This window comes from Varroa destructor, unplaced genomic scaffold (genome assembly GCF_002443255.2).
Source record: "Varroa destructor unplaced genomic scaffold, Vdes_3.0 BEIS01000003.1, whole genome shotgun sequence".
NCBI classification, from domain to species: Eukaryota; Metazoa; Arthropoda; class Arachnida; order Mesostigmata; family Varroidae; genus Varroa; species Varroa destructor.
In genome coordinates, this window is record NW_019211456.1 from 25,660,609 (window position 1) to 25,683,027 (window position 22,419).

General features: G+C 39.9%; 2 protein-coding genes across 5 annotated transcripts in view; both read left to right on the plus strand.

Annotated features, from left to right (window-relative positions):
• LOC111246790 (uncharacterized) overlaps nt 1-10,761 on the plus strand; it is a 96,213-nt gene extending 85,452 nt beyond the window's left edge. Inside the window, exons 7-12 of one of the 3 annotated variants that reach the window (XR_015324997.1) lie at nt 4,488-4,708; nt 5,725-5,828; nt 6,227-6,357; nt 7,205-7,321; nt 8,368-9,776; nt 10,622-10,748. Coding sequence is in view for 2 of the 3 variants with exons in the window: in XM_086985345.1 (XP_086841471.1) it covers nt 4,488-4,708; nt 5,725-5,828; nt 6,227-6,357; nt 7,205-7,321; nt 8,368-8,605; nt 9,800-9,948 (960 nt within the window). In the remaining variant the exon portion in view is untranslated. Of the gene's footprint in view, nt 1-4,487; nt 4,709-5,724; nt 5,829-6,226; nt 6,358-7,204; nt 7,322-8,367; nt 9,777-9,799 lie in introns of all 3 variants that reach the window. The other 2 variants (XM_086985345.1, XM_086985346.1) reach the window with 2 other exon arrangements.
• Nucleotides 10,762-11,609: 848 nt separating this feature from the next.
• Nucleotides 11,610-22,378, plus strand: AP-2sigma (adaptor protein complex 2, sigma subunit). Of its 2 annotated transcripts, XM_086985347.1 has the most exons (5): nt 11,610-11,652; nt 11,974-12,107; nt 19,246-19,424; nt 20,336-20,483; nt 20,821-22,378. In XM_086985347.1, the coding sequence occupies exons 2-5, from the start codon at nt 12,075-12,077 to the stop codon at nt 20,920-20,922; spliced, it is 462 nt and encodes a 153-aa protein (XP_086841473.1). In that variant the 5' UTR covers nt 11,610-11,652; nt 11,974-12,074; the 3' UTR covers nt 20,923-22,378. The 2 variants fall into 2 exon arrangements, with proteins under 2 accessions (XP_086841473.1, XP_022654985.1); XM_022799250.2 differs by lacking the exons at nt 11,610-11,652; nt 11,974-12,107 and adding an exon at nt 18,355-18,504.
• Nucleotides 22,379-22,419: the final 41 nt, after the last annotated feature.

A 22,419-nucleotide genomic window follows, 5' to 3' on the forward strand; every position in this document is an offset into this window, starting at 1 on the left:
GAGATTGACGCTACCATCAACCAACAATCTTAATACGATTCATTAAAACGTATATCTGCCATTCAAATTGTCAGCTGCAGTGGCTGCGCGCATTTCAGCGGGATTCACTAATAGTTTTTTGCCAGATCTCTGTTGGGTATTGATTTATGTTTTAATAAAATCATCCAGATAATTACATAATCTTATAGTCGGCTTTTGCGATTATCTCTGGCTAGAAAGAGAAAAATATTTACATATCGTACGCGTCTGGGAACGTCCTTTCTGTAGTAGAATAGCTATTGTCCTTTGTGTTATTAGCAGCAAAACCTGCGGTGTCTCAATTATGAGGCGTGAAAATGTGTTTTTAATGTCCGACCCATGTTGCTGTAGTCGATGAACGTTAAGCTCCCAGTAGCAACGACGACTGGGAATTTGTCAAAACGCCAACGGCTATTTGTTGGTCGCTTGGCGCCTCCCTCAGACGAAACGTGCCTTTCCTACGGGAAGAAGCTCCCTTCCTTTCGCTGCTAGCTCTTCGCTGTCTGCCTATTACCCGGTCGACGCGGCCCTCGATTTTCGTCAGGTCTAAAGCTGTTAACATCGTTTTGCGCTGTCACGTCCTCGACCTCAGCAACTCTGAATCAGCTTCGGCAACAAAAGATTTTGGTTACCCGCCGAGTCTACGATCTCTTCAGTGGAGTCGCTATTTTTTTTTTGGATACGTTCGTCCAGTAGACTTTTTTGCCTTATTGCTTCACTCTGTCGCACGCAGCAACTTGTTCACTTAGCACTTACGTTCATACTGGGATACACGTTAGACAGGTATAATAATGGCATTATCACGCTGTTGATGTGGGTTCTGACGACGTCTTCCTGGCCCATTTTCGTAGGGTATGTGGTAGACCGAAGTAAAAGATCGTCAAATGAGCTGAAAATTGTATGGGTAGTTGATGATGTTCGGTTAGACGGCCGAGTATTTTAGGGGCATAAAGACTCGCGGTTTGGGAAGGCCTCTTGACAGGGCTGCCTGTCGAGCGTTGCCTGCCTCAGCAGGTGATGGAAGAACAGCATTTTGAGTAGACGCACACATACACACAAAACACACATAAATGTGTATATAAATCTTGTAAGATCGACGAAGTCGAAACATATTTACTATAAGCTAGCTAGTTGTTGGTGCGTTTATATATCTGCATCTATCTAATTGTTTGGTCGACGGGCAGAATCGTCAAGCTGCCCTTGCCGTATCGGCTCCAGACGGATGGACGCTGCAGAGTTCTGCTGTTATCTAGCAAAAGGTAAAGCGGCCTCGTTCCGGGGCTAGTGCAGCTCAACAAGCGATTGCCTTTGATGGTGCCAAGAGTTACCACCAAAAAAGTGATAGCACGATAAATGGCAACAAGCTAAACGGCAGCGCACGTAAGATCAAATTAACTGAATGGAGGGGACCCAGCGAACGAAGTGCGATAAAAAGAAGACAACTCTTGTCGTGGACGTTGCTCGCGCTTCTACTATAAATGGAGTCGACGTTCCTGCTGGTGACGATGGTGACGATAGTTTGATAACATCCAACCGTGAAGCAAGCGAATATATATGGTCAGCACTTCGATTAATACCGATAACAAAAAGACGCAGAAGGATGCCATGTGGCGAAGATGTTGACTATAATAAAATTAATGAAAGATAAAAATTAGATTTAAAACGACTAATCCGGTAGCTGATGTGCTGTTATTTTGAAGATTGGAGATACAACACTTTTTTTATCTTCTTCTTATTTATCTTTTCAACGATTAGTGAGAATTTACTACGCAGATATATTTATACACGTTGCAAGTTAACAACTCGAAAATATAGGTTCTTCTTTTGAAAGACGTTATCGAATAGGGTCCGCACCGGTTTGTGGTGGAAACACACAAAGGCGAAGCTGTAATTTAGGTGTGAATGTGTGAGTTTGGAGTCCAACAATGGCCATAATGAAAAACGTGCTATGCGAGTGTGATGGTGAGAGCTCACCTTGCTTATATGCCTGTTAAAGTTCGGTACGAAGTTTGTCTCTTCAGCGGCTGCCAGTTGTTCCATCGAACAGTATCATAAATAAGCAATCTTCAACAGAGGAAGCCCTCCGGTGGGCTGCAAGCAGTCATTAACAGCGCCAAAATGTAGAGTCTTAATGCAAGAATCGGTGGGCGACATGAACTTTCAAAATCATATCTATGCGCGACTAAACCATGTCGATTAGGTAGCTGGTGGCGACTAAATCCATGTTGTACTTCAAAGCGATATTTTCTCATGCGATGTTTCTCATCAAAAACGGACTGCTTCACCATTGTGCTGCTGCGAAAACCACAACCCTAAAGTAGCGTAATGGTAACAAAAACCCCATCTAACAACAGCCGATTGAATACGATGAGCCTTTAAATCATTCTAGTCCTATTCGAGCCAGTGTGCTTTGGCATTCTACAAGAGGTCTTATTCGAAATAGAGGACACCGAGTAGATAAACAAGCGATGGACTCACGTAAGCCACTGCACGCAGAATGATTTTGTACTAACACCTGTAACTCTGCGAATTCCTCCATGTTTATCTATTAGGATTACGGCTTAATCTGAAGCAGAAGACAAGGTTCACTTTACCTTTTTTAGGTTAGTTGATTTGTTTGAGCTTCGAATGCTCTGCTGGCTTTCAACGATGTCGGTCTACCAAATCATATGTGTTTGCGGATTCGTTCTAAGCCGAAAGCTTTACGTTGCAAGGCCATTGTTTTTGTTAGTTCGATAGGAACACAGATGGACAGCAGTGATCCGTTCGGCCTGCGATTATCCGCCACAACCCCCGATGGCTAAAGATTTTTATCTCAGCTGATTATCACCGCTTGAAATTTGATGATGATCGCTCGATTTTGATCTCGAGTAGAAAATAATCGGGATGATGTGAACAGCAATGGCTGATCCAAAATCATCGGGTGTTGTCGGCGTCTGCATACCTTCCCGCATTAAAATTCAGGCCAGATGGTTGCTTAATAATTGTGCTCAGATCAACGGTGACTATCCCTTAGTCCGCTATAAACAATTTTGAACTTTCGCGAAGAAACATTTACCTGCTTGTACATTTGGGACTCTTTAATAAAAGGCTCAACGTGCAATCATGAACACGTGATTAGGTATCGTGCTAAAATCTTCCACACCGGTTTACATTTCATTGTTCCTACTTTACATTGGAAGCTTCGGGATTTGATTTTCGAAGAGGCTGACTAAAGTCCCGGTGATTTATACGAGCAAAACGGAGCTTGCTCTATGGGGCGGATGCTAGAAAATTAAAATATCTTCAAAAAGGGCATTTTTGCATGAACTTCGATCTTCTATTTGTAGTAGCACACTAGTGTTAGATAAAGTTATCATTGGATTTCGTTACTGCGAATAACAACTTAGTAGGTCTGAACAAGAGAAGAGATCCGATTCGGGCGACGGGTGGCGTCTAACTCCACGTGAGCCTATTCGCAAATTTACAGTGTTTTATTTCGTCGAGTCAGGCAGAGATGGTAACTTTTCATCAGGCTTCAGCGAAGATCATGCTTCCTAGTGGCTAGCGGGTTTACAACCTGATGTTGATCTTGACTTGTGTGCGATACAGAATGTCCTGGAGGGTAAACAGCCCAGAAGAGCCAGTAAATTTAGACATGCCATGCAGTCATGGCGTAACCGTCTATAGCACTAGTGAGGGCTTCACACTGAGTTCTTATCATTTATTCTTTACTCTAAGCTTGTCACGAGACTCAGGAAACGCTGGGGCCAAGTTAACGCAATAGCAGACATACGAAATGTAGCCAATGCGGCTTCGCGCATAGAGCTTATCTACTTGTTACTGAATAGCAACCCTTTGCAGTCAATCATTTTATAAGCTAGATTACTTAAGGAGTTTTTTTTCACCCCGGAGTCACAGGTATCGGTCGTACTCGGCGAATAAATTGCGATTTGGCACTGTCGCCGATTGCTTCCTTTAACTAGATTGTTCCTAAGTATTGCCTCAGCAAATATTGAAGCACAGAAGGCGCATCGCTGAACCAAAATGTCTTGAACGCAATTGGCCAGCAAAATGATCCGCTTCTGAATAAGAGGCTTCCCAAGATGTTGCTGCGACATGGGCCCGTGATCGTGTTGTGGTAACGGGTAACTTGCTTAGATCGTAGTTCAGGTCCGAATCCGGGCGTGGATTTATGTACGAGACGTATAACTCCAAGCATTTATTTAGGTATTATTACGACATACATGGTCTTTAATCAATAGATATTTCTATGAAACTGAGTTTCGCAGGAACAGGGTTTTTACAACGAGACACCGACAACGACTCACGAATTGTACGTTACGTCGGTTATATATGGCGTTAAGCCTTTTAGTATATTCTAAGCAAACTCATTTTAGCCATAGTTCCGTTTGTGAAAAGATTGAGGCGAAGTACCCCCAGAAAATGGAGATAAATGTATATTCTTGCGTATCGAAATCGTCTATCAGCACGACAACACGGTCCTACACTACATCAGGCTTAAACATGACAGTCAAACTTTGGCGATTTTGGACATTGATCCGAAACGGATTCGTATCGGTGATGGAGACGAACTACATATCAGTCGCTGCACCCATAATAGCAGTGGCTACTTCCAGGACGAGGAGATATTCTCCATCATTTCAACGAATGACGAGGAGAAACGGCCTAAGGAACAGCGTACTATAAGGTAGGCCTGGGCCCTTTGTTCGTTTTCATATCGTAAGGGTCGTATCGAAAAGCCATACATTCTAATCTTTACATGTCATTTGTTAAAGGCTCATCATTGTCATATATAATCTTCCTTGGTTGAGTAAATTTTGCATACCTGTCTACAGAATATCTATGTCCTAAGCTAACCTCTGGGTGACATTGTCTACGTCTAATTATTATGATAATTATTTCTATATTTGTTAGTTTATGCCTTCCGTCTGACAGCCACTGATACTCATCATTTTCCCTACACATTATTTCGGTTCCATTGTTTCTTTGGGACTGCTATAATATATCTTTATGCGTATCACAAGCAACATAACTGTATGATTTGAGTCTATCTCTCACGAACAAGATGTGGTGCCCCTCGTAGCATTACATTACCAACATACACTACGACGCGAATAGTTGATCCACAGGGCAAGCGATATAAGAGAGTGTCCAATATGTTATTTATAGAACTACCTACATTTTTCCTAGTTTTCATATGGATATCGAAGGCAATAAGAGAAAAGCCTCCTTTAAGTTAGCCTTCCTTAAGTTAGTACTTATTAGCCTTCCATGTTGGCTTGAACTGCGCTGTTCGGTTTCACTCCTACAGCTGTGTGTTTTTTTAAATAAAGTTTCGCCACTATCGAATAGCAGAAATGAAGCGGGTATACGATCAATAGTAGTGTCGTTACTGCACAATGCTACAGAACGAAAAATAAACCGCACTTATTACACAGCCCTTGAGTCTATGAGTTTTATCTGCAAGTTGATAAATAAAACTTCCAACCGATGGTCCTCAGTTTGTCAATTACGCCGCTTTCTTCAAAGTGTAAGACAAGGGTACTATAAGAGGAGAAATTCTAAGAATAATGCGGTCCTTTCGAGACACGAATCGTCTAAAAACTCCACCTGTTGGTTAACTTATAACGGGATCTCTCAGTAGCTCCACATTCGATTAATACCCTCAGCGTGAACGATTAAACTAACCGTTCGAACTTTTAGGTTTTACGGCGATGAGATGTGGGACCTCTGTGTGAGATTCATTGGACGTATCAACAGGTTCTCTAAATCGGAATGGATCCTTCCCACTCAACTTGTAAGACTCGGTAACGACTCCCAACAGTTCCCTAAAGCCGATTAACTTCACTACACACTGTGGTATTAGTACTACGTGGACGACACCGCTATCGGCTCTTTCAAGTTCAAATACTTATCCACTTGATTAATTGTCTTTCATTTTGTTTCACTGCCAGATATATTTAATGATACTCGTTAATGATAAGCAGACTATAAAGATTTGCCGATTAGTACCAATTTTGCTTGGCGCTGAGTATGTTTTTTGTAGAGCAGACCAGATGCCGTTGAAGTCGACGTGTCTCCACCCTAGCGCACAGCAGCTTATCCTTACAATACTCAGTACGAATATAAAATAATCAATACACAAACACACGTATTTCAACTATGGCCTAAAAACGAATTTAAAAGACGCAATTCTCGGTAACAGATGTTTGTGACGGAACATCGGATACAATAATTGTTCCAAGGAGACCAGACCCACGAGCGTATCTCTTGCAGTGGCATGAGAACAAGGAGATCGTCAGCACAACGTCTAAATTTTACTGCCGCATTGACGTAGTAAGTTATACATACTTTGCAGGGATTTTTCTGCTAACTTTCAAAACAAACACAGATATATATATATATATATATATATATAGGATCGTTATTCAAATGGCAAACTGTAGTACGGTAATGCTAATTTTCGTATCGATAGGGGTTAAGAGAAAACCTTAGCGTCGAGCATTTGTTCATATACTGTCCTTGGAGTAATTACTATTGGAGAAATGGAAGGCTAATTCAATAGCACAGCTTTGAATTGGCGCAATGGGTCGTAAACTACGACGACAAAGAAAAAGTGGGAGTGTTATCTATTATATGGGTTCGGGAGTAGCGTTATAGTTTCATGAAAGCTCGCAGGACATGGAAACGCGGTGAGCGTGAACATCAACCGTAAGGCCAGAAAGTTCCGCAACAGAAAGTACGAGATAAACTAAATTCTGGCAAGCCGTCTGTTGTTGATAATCCATAAATGGAAGCCGACGCAATAGAGCCCCTGGCTGCATCTTGGAAAATTCTGTCTGTTAGTAACTGTGTTATGTAAGACACCTGCTGAACTTACCTGATCCCCGCACGTGTTAATCCACCGTCAGATTTTGCTAAACAATGATTAGTTACGCTTGAATGTTGTTTTATTATGATTATTTAATAGCGCCATAATCGACTCCTGCGTGTTCCTCTCTAACGGAACAACGCGCAAGAACTAACCGCTCAAAATCTGTTTGTTTTCAACAATAGCGTCTAGTAATACGTTATAACGCCCTTCAAGTCACGGGAAGTAACCCTTTTGCTTATACCACAAAATTTCCGTTAGTCCCAAACCACAACTGCCCATTTTTTCAAATCTATATCCTATGATATTCAGATGAATATATCATCGTCCGAAGGAGACTGGTTCCAGCTGGGCACATCAAACGACCTGAATACGAAGAGCAATACCATTTCACTCTCTGGCACGATGGGACCGGAAAATCAACAAACTGTATGTATTTAGAAACATTCTTTTTTTAACGTGAAATATATGTTCTTCTGTCTGAGTCCGCATTCTTATCCAGAACCAATTCAATATTCAGATGAATTGAATCCGATAAAAATGAGATTCTCAGACTAGCGCTATGAAGTCGCCTAAAAGCTGGAGGTTATGCCAAAAAGCGCCTACTTCATATGATCCGATTAGCCCGATAACATTGTTCCTTACCGAGTCAAAAAAACAACATGGGCGGTGATGCATCTCCGAGCCTAGAACCAGAAACTGGTAGACGTTTATAGTAAAATCAAGAGAAATGAATTTCAGTCACTCCTGAACTTGCAATTTAACTATGTTTTACTTTTCACATTGTGTATTTAATATATTCGTATCAGATCTATTCATAGCCGTATACGAATACGTAGAGAGTGTGCATGGCACACGTTACTGGTCGGATCTGCTCCGACGCATTGCATCGTCCATACGAATGTTGTTACAGTGACCGCCATTAATGTAGGACCAGCTGTCGTAAGCAGCAGAAAATACACTGCGACAAAGTAAATCAGAGAAAATTGCTCGAGGTGCCGCTTTGTTATCCCTGTTAAACGTGTGCCGCATCAGCTCAGCAAGTATTTGGTCGTACCGGACCGAGATGTCTTATCTTCTCAAAACAAAATCTTTGACAGATTATCGCCGCACGATGAAACGTTTAGAACCAGTAACAATAGCTAGCAGATAGCTAATTGCGCAACCAGATTCAAAATATAATGGCCAGCTTCCAGGCTTAAAGAAGAAGCTTAATAATAACAACAACGAAGTTCTTAACTATCCGCAGGACCATAGCTCCTACGACCATCATTCATTTGCACCTTTATCGGGTACATATACAAGTTGACTGTACAATAATAAAACACTTATTATCTGGAGAAAATATCTATGAGGGTAATAATATAGTCTCTGATCGCAATTCTGTAAAGCACAACTCATTTATGCTACTAATCTGCTATATATCTATCAATATTTCGCCTGCATTTTATCGAAAGTTTATCTAAATATTACAGATATGGCTGAAAGGTACTACTATGACGATACTGGTGACGCAACGTTTGAAATGGAACAGTCAGGCGTTTACGCCAAACGCGTCCGAGGAAACTGATTACTGTAGTATTACCTCTCAGCTTGAAACACAAGAGCAAGCCGTCAACATTACATGCACTCAAAAAGGCGAAAAAGTACACATTGAACCTGCTAAGGAGTTTTGGAAAGAAGCTGCGGTTTTCTGCGTCACCGTCGATTACGGTAAATTGGCACACAACAGTTCATAGTGAACAGTAACTTCAGACGTAACTAGAGAGGATAAATGGCGAACGTGCTTATTTTTTAGCGTTCCCCAATGAGCGGCCGTGCCATAAACAACCGACGTTCGGGTGGCAGCTATTAGTAGAAAATGGCCATGTGATCCCTACAAGTGCTCACCAGATCCGGATAACCTGAGATTTTATGTTAGCCTATCTACGCTAACTGCAAATGATCCAGCAGAAATCTTCGTCTCGTTTCGCACAAATAAACGGATCTGATAATAGCGCTGTAATGGCGGGAATTTTCGAGACCAAAATGCTTTATGCCGTGAGCATAGCAGGAGAAGCTTTGTACGAGATTGTTATCAGAGGGATATCAGAGCAGAGCAACCACTCTGCTCTGGTCGCTCTAAAGCGTTCTGCTATTGTAGAGTCTTTGCTAGCTAAAAATTGGTTACCTTCGCGAACGGTCCGCATGATCCCATTGGACCAGCCAAACAATCAACTAGCAGATCAGTGTAGCTTTCAACACCCGAAAGAGGGCCTCAACTTATGATTTACTTAAAAATAGTATTCCTTTTCGCGACGAAGCTGTTTAATTAAAATTTCGACTTTTATACAGGCCAACACCCCGAAGCGCCTCGATCAGGGGGCCAAGCCCAGCGGGCACGTCCCGTACCATAACAAAGTAATAATTTTATAATTATAAATAATGGTCTGCTTTAGAAAATTGGCCGATCGAAAAGTACGATGACTATAAATTGAAACGACGCCGATCTGATAACACCGCGATGCTGCCTCTGATAGGGACTAGAGACGAATCGCTTGTCGCACAAATTGAAGTCAGACAAGTGCACAATCATTGCTACCTTTGATATACGATCATCGATAAATGAGCCCCACAGCAAAAAAAATGACCATCCTATTGATTATGGACTAAGTTAAGAATCGTTAGATCATTTGTCTGCATTCTAAGTTTATGTTACGTTAGATTCACATGAGTATGACGGGTCTAATATAGCCTGAGTGTTAATACTGAGAAAACGAAAACCTCTCTTCGACAGATGAACGACGATGCTTCACTGGCTAGAAACCTAACTTGAAACGTACGAATTGTTCACTAACTGATCTAACTTCGAGCCACAAACGAAAACTATTACCAATAATAACAGGTTTGTTGTCCGGTTTTTAATAGCGTACCTGCACGATGAGTGTGTAGCTGGCGAACAATACAATAGAAACAGTCTGCAGCCCGTCGAAAGGTGGACAGATGTAAAAAGGTGTTTGCAGGACGTGTTCTTCATCAGGGCGAGCAATAAATCCAGTATTGCAAGGTTGTATTAGTGTAGTCGCCTTTCTATTAAGTTAGTCATTTCAGAGCGGAACGGCTCGGAACAGAAGATCGATAACCGCGGAAGTACTTCAAATATTTTGTTACTTCTGATTTTTCGTTTCGGTCTTTGCGCCTTACCTTACAATAACAAATCGGAAGAAAATCGATAAAGCTTATGAGTCATAATCGGTAGTATTGCAACTGTTCTTATGAAAAATATGGTTCGTGTAATTCAACGGTTTTTCGCGTCCGATCAAGCAAGTTTAAAAGAGTCTAATGACGATTTACATTAAATATATTATTGAGATTACATATTAAAAAAACATTTGCTGCAATAATATATTTTTACATGGCGTACTTGGATAATAATGTAAACAAAATATCAGGCTAGGCGAACGGCACCTAGGGTCAATTTTAGATATTTCGATAATTAGTAATAGTTAAGCAAGAGTGGCTGTGAGGTATAGCAACTTAAGAATAGAATTAGTTTATGATAAATTTTACTACAGGTATCCATAACAAAACCTAATTTTTTATCCAAAAGTCATGAACTCATGCAGCGTCTTCTGCTTTTTAAATTAGCGTGCGCAGCAAATTCGTATACTGTCGAAAAGGACGTAATGCCTATCTCTGACTGCATGGAATATCAGCCGGTGCATAAAAACTTGTTCTCGTTTTGTGTAGACTAGAAAGCCCACTACAGGTGAGATTTCCTGACGACAACCCCGTGGTCTTTTACAATGACGATGTGATCAAGGTCCGCTTACTGATTGCCGTGATCGATCATCCTTCACGTGTAGACGGAACTGCGCTCGTGAACAAAAGCTTCATTGTTGACATTCTAGAACAACTCAACGATGAAGACTTTCGCTCCGTTTGCAACATTCGCAACGTCTCCAAGTTACCGTTCAAGGTATGTGGTCTCCTCGCGCAATAGTACGCTTGTACATTTACAAGTAAATTAAAGGACAAAGGAGAGGAGCTGCCTAGCTTCATTGTAGGACGTTGCTCGTCCTAATATTCAATGTTGTACAATGAAAATAGGTAGGTTGAAACAATGCTAGCTTGCCAGGGCTGCGATCGAGCGATTCTGTGACGCCGAGATCATGCAGCCGATCCACAAATCAGCACAGTGTCAACAAGCTGCATGAAGCGGCTGCGAAAGAGCTTTTAACGGTCTGTACGCGTGCTCGCAGTGAGCGTATAAGCAAATGATTCATTATCACACCTGGTTTGTCATTTTTGTAGCCCGTGCTCTAGCCGTTACGCTCAAATTCGAATGTAGGTTACCGCGTGCCATTAAGCTTAGCAGGAAAACACGTTACCACTGCATTATCGCGAGTACCGTGATCGATCATTATAACAAAAAAAAAAGCAATTATTAAAAGATTTTTATCGTTCGAACCGAAAATAAAAATCAAAATCTTCTGACCAAACACTTGCACGGGCCTGAGACAACAGAGTTGCGAGTCTTATCTTAACAACGATATGATTGTGCAAACCCTATATTATGTCTACCTAAAGAGCGCTTGTTGCTATTTTCATGTTTGATCTTTTTGGTCTTTTTTTACTGTGGTTCCGTTGCAGCTGACGGACTGTTCTAATGACATACCTCTTCTACGCAACCTTCTGTTTTACGTACTAATGATAATGTCGTTTTCGATATTATTTCTCGTCGTTTGGAAATACCAAGTCAACAGTGACCTGAAGCGGAGGTAAAATGGTTTGTTTTGCTGTTCGGTAGAAAGAATTATTGAACTATTTTCAAGAAAATCAGTTAAAAAGGGCCGTGCAAATAGTCCGAACGCAAAATTCGCTTTGGAAGCGTTTAAGATAAGCTGAAATTTCGCCGATTTGTTACTCATTGAGACCCAAATTCATGCTAAAGCGGAGGGTTCATTCGCGCGTCAAAATTAAACTACGTAAATCAGATGTCGCTCTATATGTTTATGTATGAAACTGTACTTTCTAAAATTCTAATGTTACTGTTCATTCGCGCTCCTTATAAGAGTCATACTGTCCTCTGGCTTCCGCAGGAAACGGAAACCGTCCGAAGTAGCACCGAAAAATGTCAATACAGGACAATATATGATTAATAAAGGCTTCGTTTCAACCGAGAATGTAAGAACATCCGCTGATGTCGCACCTCAATCCGGCGGCACAACGTTGTGTGAGTTAGTCCGTTGATCGCAAACCGTTTCATAGTATACTAAGTTTCAATAAATTTCAATAGACGATTGCGGTTATCTAAGAAGAAATAACAGAAATTTACTTTCGCAGTGGCTGTTCCGTCCTCACAAACGGGTACTTGTCGTCTACCACTTGAAGTTCCTGGCGGTTTAGGGACCGAATCAAGGAAAAATCACTTCAAAATCGAAGCTGTTCGAAGCGTCGAAAACTATAAGAAAACGTCGCCCGCTAGATAGGCTTCAGAACACATTCTTCCGTATCGTCTGATGCAGAACCCAGTGGGCCGTTTTTAAGCACTTCGCCTCAGAGGACGGTCCCGTTATACTGCTTACTTAGAGTAGTATCAACGAACGTCTTAAACTTAGCCTTCGAATGCTTATATCCTAAAAAGGTAGAGCCTCCAATAAATAGCAGTAACTGGTGGCAGGTAGTAAATGAGGTCTTTTGCTCATTTCACACTTACCCTCGACTACTCTATTGTGGAAAGAAGGTCATTCATTAATAAGCATTCGGTTTGCTTTTTAAACAGCGTAGCTATACTGCGAAAAAAGAAGGTTTTGCCACGATTCTGTATCTCAGATTGATTCACCGTGGACTCCTCGGTAGATGCTTTCCCACAAAATGCTAGTGCCGAGAGAGACGCAACGGGGAAAACTCTATCGATTATACCGTTCCGCGTTTGTACCGAACTCGGAATAGTTCGAGCCATTAGATTCGCTTTAAGATCCTTCTGTTTGAAGAAACGGTATCAACACATCAGTTCTCCATTATGAATTTAACGTTCCTCTGCCAAGCACAATTTGTTTGTAAGTTATGGTACAGACAATTCGCATCATCGACATCTTTTCTAACCAAATAGAAGTCGGGTTCTAGAAAACGGTTTGCCGGACAACGAAGTGTGTCGATAGGCTACTTGCTCTTCATACTATGTTGCAAGCTGTGAAAAGTGCCATCAAAAAGTCTTCTTCGACGAGTTAGGCTTAAGGTCTCGAGCTGTCAACATCACCTCCATTCAGTTGGCCCTATTGATCCCAAGCTCCTTATCGGTTCATGGCGTCGCGTTAGCAAAAGTGAGCCGATAAAGAAAAAAAAACGCAACATAGTTACAAATAACAAAGCTGTAGATCTGACAGAGGAAGACGAGAGGAAGTTGGTTGTGTAGTTAGTTTATTCTAGAAAAGGGCTCGGCTGGCCAACGTTGTGCCGAGTCATCTGTTGCAGGGAATTCGAAGTTGTAGTGACGATTTATCAGCAAGCGTTCGCTAGAAACGCATACGCCATAGGTACAAACAAAAGATGCTTGCGGTTTACCATGAACGATAATTCTAGCGTTGAGAATGCGTTAACACTTACACCTATTGATGTGCTTCTCTCAGAGCGCATTTGAAAGCTGAATTCAACATATCGTAAAAGTTCTTAACGGCCGACGACATGTTGTCCATTGACTATAAGACTGAAAGAGCGTGGCGAGCCATTGCTTAATCGAACGACGATAATGGCAAACACAAGGGTCGGCCATTGTTATCGTGAACAATGTACACTCCCAGGTTCTCAACAGAAATCAGGATAAGCTGGACCAGCGTATGGCAAACGTGAGCCATTCTTACATTCTTGAGCTATTCTCGGACTACTCCGTTAAACGACTTCAAGCCACGGACGTTAACCTCAATCACAATAAAAAAAAAACATTTATTCCGGGGTGCTAGACCTGAATCGGGAATACATATACACAAATGGATATTCCAGCACGTCAAGTGTTTCGTATTTCTTGACGGAGAAAAGTCTAACTGATTTTTTCAGCCGCAAATATTTCAGCACTTGTTAGCTCAAGAAGCTTAACATGATCATAATAGAATTTACTATTTCCGTAGTAACTAACTGGAAGGTTTTAAAAGTTGAGAATCGATATTCACTGACATAAAAGTTGAGGAAAGAAAATCTCGAAAGCGTTAAAGCGTTTGTCGGAGTGACGATCCAAAAACATGGGAAATGAAGCAACACCATCCACGCTTAACGAAAGAAGATTCAAAATCGAATTAACGCAGAATTACGCAGTAAAGGACCTCGCAGCTGTTTAATGGTTTGTGAGCTATAGTGCAATTTCTCGTAAGGCTTGACAGAAACAAAACATCCTTAGTAGTACACTACAAATATGATGCAGGAGATGATATACCGTGTGCCGGGCCACATGTCGTAGCAGAAAGTTTGCGTTGTTACAAGAGTTTTTCGAAATAGTTCAAAAACTGTTCGTACAGTATTTCGGCTTATTTGACGGTAGCGACTACACCGCTGATGCATTGTCCTTCGTGAAAAAGTTGTAGTATACGGCAACCAGCGCCACAAATATGATACGAAAAAATATTGTCGTCACCCGTTTTTGAAAAAAAAAAAAGATCTTTCAACTACTACCAGCTGCAACGCTAATGATGAAGGTTTCCTTGAAACCTAGTTAAATCAAAGCTGACTGTAGTTGACAGTAGCATTTAAGCTGACGAAGTTCGAAATTTCCCTTATATATATATCTTTTATTTGTATATCTAAACAGGACGTTCCTGTACTTGTTAATTAACGAGTCGATAGTATTTCATCTGATAGTATGTGACTCAATAGGTTTCGTTCTCAAGGGCTATCTTTATAGTTAGCCGATATCAGTATAGATGATGGTAATCAAGTGTAGTGTTATTGTTATTATTATCGTCATCAACAAGATTGCTTCCATTTAAATAAGGCTCCTTTCAGTCACGCACCTCGTAGGGTGCCAGTATGAAATTCGTTACTACAATTGCTTTTACGCTCGAATTTCGTATGTTTTTTCCGTCTACGATGAACATTGAAAGGACGACGTGGCATACGTTTGTTTCTGCAATCTGACTGTGTCTGTATGTATTGCCACGTTGGCAAAAGGCGGACAGAAACGTTCACAATGAGAAAAAGAGTTACTCTCCAAGGTCAAGGGAATGTAACATACGGCAGTAAAATAAACGACTCTTAAATCTCTCATTAACATTTGAAATGAATTGTCACACGCATTGTTGTTGCAATTCACAGGATTATTGAATTCTCCATTGTCGGAAAAAATAGTGATGAGTAACGATGCCAACACGGAGAAGGTCGTCACTGCCCTACTGCCAGAAATGACAGCAAATTGAGAGCCCGGGGGCAAATACAAGGGGGCATTTTGAGTGTTGAAGCAACTAGTGTAAGGCTATTGCTATAGTGTAGGTGGTTCTTTGCGTGACATGACGTGGAGGTTTTTGCATTACCAAATTTGTTTGCCGTTTTTTTCTATTTGTATTCTCTCTCGCTTTGAGTCCAATTATCCCTGCCGTAGTCTGTGCAGATTAACTGTTCACAGTGTTGTTCTTCACTGTCAGGGGCAGTCACAAAGAAGGGCAATGCAACGTATTGATCAGATTGTTACGAAGTATGTTCGATATAGTTGGGGGCTAGTCGTTCCCTCTGGTATTTTTTTGTGAACGTGTTATATGCACAGGCAAATTTTCACAGACATACAAACATTCAAATAGAAACAATCAATATTCGCGCATGCCTTCTGAATCCTTCGCCAAAAAGTAAAAAATCTATTCCTTGCTTTACTCTCTCTCTCTCTCTCTCTCTCTCTATATATATATATATATATATATATATATATATATATATATATAATACCATTGCACATCTAGATGGATAAAACCGTAATATGTATGCCAGTGAACCAATCGTTTCTGCTGTTCTCTGTTTAGTCACGCATTATATAAACCTAATGGAAACCCTTGCTATTTAATCTATAAATGAAAATGAGCTTCTATCTTTTCCAACTGCAGAGTGCGTCGTTTATTCGTTCGTTTGCTGTGCGTTTACAACGACGACGACGACGACGACGCCTTTAACATAAACGGATAGAAGGCGACAAAAAACGGAACACTAGCCCCTTTCTATCCTAAAGTACAATGCATCTTAGGCCAGATTAATCGGCGAAAGGCAATATAAGGCGCTCGTTGGACAATAGTCTACTTTAAACGTTCCACGAAGAAGTAAGTTATCTACCCAACAAAATAATATAGGATATTGAAACACATTGTGAAGATATAAGGAACGCTTTACTCCTCTGCTTCGAGTTTCACGTTCGGTATCGCCGTCAGGCATTCTGTCAGACAGACGGCTGGCTCCTAGTATAGCGAAGTGTCTATGCTGGGTTCGAACATGGATCACAACGTATCCCGAATATAATGTTAGCAGGCAAGTACGTTACCCCCTAAATTATTACGGGGTAAATGTCTACTTTGCCTTATGAAGAATATCGCGACTTAGAACGAGAACGATGGAGCGACTCCCGAACGCCTCCGAAAATACCCAAGTGAGCAGGGTAATCGCATGACTAAGGTTGGACGCGACTATTTTCTGCAGCTAGCCTCTGACTTCGTGAAGCAACTCCGAAGTAAACAGACCAATCTGTATCCTTCCTTCGCGTCGGTCTATTTGCCTGAGCCGTCGACATCATTTGTTCGAATATGTACGCCCAAATGAAGCATTGACAATTCCGTCGAGCTATGACCTCTAATTAATTATAACTGCAAAATAATTTCGAGTTTATAAATTTATGAACGAGATGTACTTTATCAAAAATATTAATTTGTACGTGACAAAACCCAACTTTTTTAACGGGGTAACAAATGTAGCCAAAAATGTGCTGTGTTTAGAGGATGTCGTCATCCACGTGAAGTTCAGTGAATGGTTCGCTCAGAGGCTCGTCCAGTGGATCGTGGAGGGGAGCTAAAGGAACACCAAAAAAATAGTAGGGTTTGTGCTTATTGACAAGATGAGCACGTAGAGACTGAGAGGCTTTGATGAGAAGATTTTGACATCAGATTTATAATCAATTAAACAAAAGACAAGGAGACATCGGAATCATCGAGTGCATCAACTAAGCACATAGATGATCGTATCATAAACTGTCTGACTTGTTATCTTAAAAGAGATTAGCGACATTCGTAGACTTCATCAAACCATTTAGAGGGCCTTACAAATGGTAAGGCCTGCTACAATTTTAGGCCCGTTACCAAGTGGGCCAAGGCGAGTTCCTTACCTTGGAGCACGTGCCTCATGTCTCCTACCACTTCACTGTCGAAAAATAATTTCAGAAAGTTGAACCTCCCATAACTGATTAAAGGTATAAGGACGTTAATGAAGAAGTACTAAATGCTCGAATGGAATTCAAAATGTAAACGGGAAAATATCAAGCTCATTCATCCATTTGACATTCGAGCACCTTTGTGACAAGTTTTGCACAAGCTGCAATAAAATTATCGTGTTTAATATAATTTGGTTTTGCCTAAAGTTGGGTCAAATTTTATCACCTGCAGACGGCTGTACACAAGAATAACCGCATTCGCTAGCCAACGATTCCACAAGTAATGGATATGTAGAGTACGCGCACTCGTCATTACAAAATATGGCAAAGCGCATTTGTCCATGAAGATAAGATTTGTTTGAAATGTTCTCATTTAAAAGTTTTTATTTTTAAAATTGAAAAATCTTAAAATAATGTTTTTGATAAAATAAAGAAAAAATGATTAAACATTTCTTTAAAAAAAATTCTTATAATATAAAGCTAGTAGTGTTTTACTAATAAATTATTAACATCCACGAACCGTACATCCGAAACGGTAATATAATCTACTTTTTCACATCTTGGCATAGTACATTGGAGTGCAAAGAACAACTCTTATAAGTTTAAAAATTGACAAAGATTGGAAGTAGTTTGAAAGGAATCAGTATCGATGTTATTCTGACAGATTCTTTGAATGCGTCCTCTCAGAATTATAATATAGAATCTGAATTAATCTTTAATATAATGTATTTAAGGAAAATAGCTGCTGTTCATAATATAGTAGATCAAGCTTGGACACATCATCAAAATTTAGCGATTCTTTTTTTAAGAAAGTTGGCTCAATCGGTGCTGAGTACATAATAGAGGCTAAAAAACACTTTCTAATGGAACGAATTTTTGTGAGCCCAGATATAACACGCATTTTCGCTTAAAAGAGGCTGCATAAAAAAAACTTATAACTGTTTTTCATTTCTTCAAGCAGAACTTGTGCAGCATGATTTCACAATAGAGGTGTTTCCTCTGTGGTTCGTCTTACAAAATTTTTGCCGAAAATTGTCGTCTAGCACAAGGGGTACAGTGAATGTTTTGTAAATGCCGGGTCGCCCGCCTCCGCAAAGAGGTAAACAAACAATACATTCATTCATTTGATCACTCAGTCCGTTCTTGCCATTAAGACATTGCAAAGGAGGGGAGGTTCTTTCTGACAGCTTGTATAGCCAAGTTTCCTGTCGCGAGTGAAGCTCCCCGCGAACCAGAAATTTTAGAGGTAAGATAATTACAGAAAATGCGCGTGAAATAAAATTGAGTACAGGGCTGTACATTGAAACTAAGGCCCTAATCAACCTGCTCACGTTAAGTACAGAGTAACTGAATTGGTGAATATGATTATTATATTAGTTGACAATTTATTTAAATATGAGAATTAGAAGTCTTGTAAACAAACTAAAAAAGGCCAAAGTTGTGTGTATCCCTGGTTTTATTTTCTGTTTAGTCGTAACTATGCATGGTTGCCTAGTGACTGAATTGCCTAAGACATCTCTAGTTCGATGTAAAATGAGCTCACGGCAATTCCGGTAATAAGTTTGTATTATGCAATGACGAGCGTCGCTAATTATGAGCTTTCCAAAAAAACTAAATATAAACGGGGAGCCAGTGTACAACAGAATAACCTATGAATAATGTGTGATAATTCTTAGGTCGGTACACCGGTGAGACAAACAAGGCTTTTGGCTTTAAAAAGTGAATTCTTTAGTTTAAGTCTGCTGCTGCGAAAGAGCCCTAAGCCTCTTTTTGTGTTTCTTGTATTTGTGTTAAAATGTAGTATTAAGAAGTGGTGGAGCTCGGTCCTAGTTACCGCTCGAGGTTACGTACGGTGTTAAATCCATCTAAAACTAGTAATCTCCACCACACGTCTAAATATCTTTTGATTTGTGATATTGCCGCTCGCTTGCGTTCTATGGACATGTCGTCGGTTTACTAACTAATGTCTTTGCTTTCCGATCTTTAGATGATCCGCTTTATCCTCATTCAGAACCGCGCAGGCAAAACTCGTTTAGCAAAATGGTATATGAATTTTGATGATGATGAAAAGCAGAAGCTCATCGAAGAGGTCCACGCTGTCGTAACCGTTCGCGACGCAAAACATACGAACTTCGTCGAGTTTCGGAACTTTAAGATCGTTTACAGGTGTGAACCCCCAACTTTGGTGTAACAATCATAAATACAAAAAAATATCAATACAGGGTGTTCCAAACAAATGTATGGAGCTATTGGAAGAACCTGTTTTATGCATTTTGGAAGACTTTCGTGAAGGTGGCACATTTTATTCCTGCCAAGATGGAGCATATCTTATATATTATCCAACCAAATAAATGTATCGGACGAAAAAGCTCCATAGAATATCATGCCCGTTTCCTACACCTGACGTCAATGAAATTTTTATGTGCGGGTACTTTATATATAGTCTACGCCGAAAAACCAAAGATATTAGAAAATTTAAAAGTAGATTTTAAGTCAGAATGCGTTACAACATCAAATAAAGTGATTATTGAGATTTTGAAATTAATAGGTCGCTGTTATCAACAAGTATCTAGCAAAACTGTGTTAATTTTAGACTTTTACGATAGGAGGAAAAGCTATACATTTTATATAGACTGTTTTGTAGTTTATGTATTTTTACATTATATATAAAACTGAAGTTCTATCGTTCAAACTTTATGTTCATTTCTCTTTTCTGTGCCTTTTTTGTATATATATATATATATATATATATATATATATATGTGTATATATATATATACATATATATATACACATGTGTATATATATATATGTATATATAAGACGGTGAAATTAAACCAAGGGTACAGCGTATCCGATTTTTGTTTGAACTATTATTATAATTATATACATAATATGCCCATGTTTGCATTCTATTGCGGAGTTCGATTCAACGGTACTTGGTTTTTCTAGTCAAAAACTTACGTCCAAACCAGACTGACAACCTTTTAGTTCATACCTGTCGCATTGAAAACGTCTTTCTAGACAAACATGTTTGGCTTATAATTTTCGCGTTTGCCGACTTAAATGTATTGCAGACGGTACGCGGGTCTATATTTCTGTATTTGCGTCGACGTAAACGATAATAACCTAGCGTACCTCGAAGCGATCCATAACTTTGTTGAAGTCCTCAATGAGTACTTCCACAATGTGTGCGAGCTAGATCTCGTCTTCAATTTTTACAAGGTGAGAGCCAACTACTTACAAGCTTTAATATGATTAAGTATGTATATATATATATATATGTACATATATCGTTGCACCAAACTGCTACACTTAAGCCTAATACGGAAATATGCATGAGTTAGCCAACAAGCCCAAGGTTCCTTCACATTCTACGTAGACAAAATATCACCGCAAAAATCTATGCGTTTAGTTTTTTTAATCTTTGTATTCAATGTTCCGCACAAAACCGTCACATTTTATTTGTATCGCATTGACATATAAATCAATGCATCGACACCAATACGTAATAATGACTAATAAGTTTTTATGCTTTTATTTATTTTGTCATACGGTACAGGTGTATAGCGTTGTTGACGAGATGTTCCTTGCTGGCGAAATACGGGAAACGAGTCAGACCAAAGTTCTTAAACAGTTGCTCGTGTACAATTCTCTTGAGTAAAGTTAACCCAACCCCCTTTATCTAATAATGGATGGTCGAAATGGCCCGATACTCATTACGCAACGTCGTTGACGACGAGCCTACAAATGTTGCTCCTCATTATCAGCTAAGTACCAACTCACATCGGCCTCACTGGCATACGACTGCTCCGCTGTACCCACAGCACCCGCAGCCCTGCATACAAACCGGAAACGAGATCGTCGTGGTTGTCCATTCCAGTATCTTCGGATCTCAGCAAGTGCATTTGATTTTATTCAAAACGTCTCACAGCGCCCGCCACGTACTTCCAAAATTATCGTACATATCCAGATGCGATGGAAAAGCGCACCGATTGCTATGATATGCCGAAGTATCGAGTGGTTAAACTGATATTATCATATATAAAGTAATATTGATTATGACGCAATAAACCCGCGAGGGCTTTGCGCATTGAGTATCGCGTTGTACGTTTCTACAAACCACAGATCAAAAGTTACGGCATGCAACGACCCTACACCGGTCTGTTAATCGCTTGATAAAATTTTGTTTTGTTTACCTAAATTGTAATCGTAGATCATAAAATAGAATCGATTTTTTTTCTCTTTTTCATTCTTTATCTTGAAACAAAAGAGGAATAATCAGAAAAAATTTAGCTTTACCCGGAAAAAACGAACGATGCATAGCTTGTACGTTACATAGATCAACAAAAATAGCCGGCCCAACAGAAAAAAAGTAAATTTTCAAGACAACAAGAGCACTCAGCAGTGTGGCAGAGATCATTTGGATTTTTCTGATGGCAGACTTGACGGAAGGTAGAATGGAAGTAATGATTATATCATTTACATACACCATTATATATATTCTTACCTATGGGCGGTGTTCAGAGTCAAGATGAGATTGGTTGTAACAAAACCAGAAGTATATTTTGTTAGAGAGTACTTGGAGCAGGCACCATAAAAGCTCCTCAAATAAGGTCGGATGTTCTCAAGAAGTTGGCGCAACTGAGCGAAGGAGGTCGGAACGTAGACACATCTGGTAGATTAAGGCGATACATAGCGGATACATCGAATTGGGCTTTTGGTTGATAATCCAATTGAATGAGCTCTGAAGGGTTCGAAATAGTGAAAATGAGTGGAAATTCTAAGTTCTAAACATGAGGATGCCGGTGATGATTATCAAAAGCGAGTTTCATGTAAGTTGTATATTTTCTATGTGCTATGCAAATGTAAACTACATGAATAACTGGGCTCTATCATATAAGCTACGAAAAGTTTCGTTAAATTTGACGTGCAGCATTTAATAAGTTGACAATTAATACAGACATATTGAACACTTCTAAGTAAACACGATGTATCTTTGATCTACAAAAAGAGTAGAGTATGCGTTTAGTAAGCATAAAAACAATCGTGTAGAAAGATGGCAATTTAACTGTCTATTCTATACTAAATAAAGAGTGTCAAAATTGAGTTAGACCCGATTTTGCGCGGTTTTTATCTCAAAAAGGTTTCTGTTGGCTTT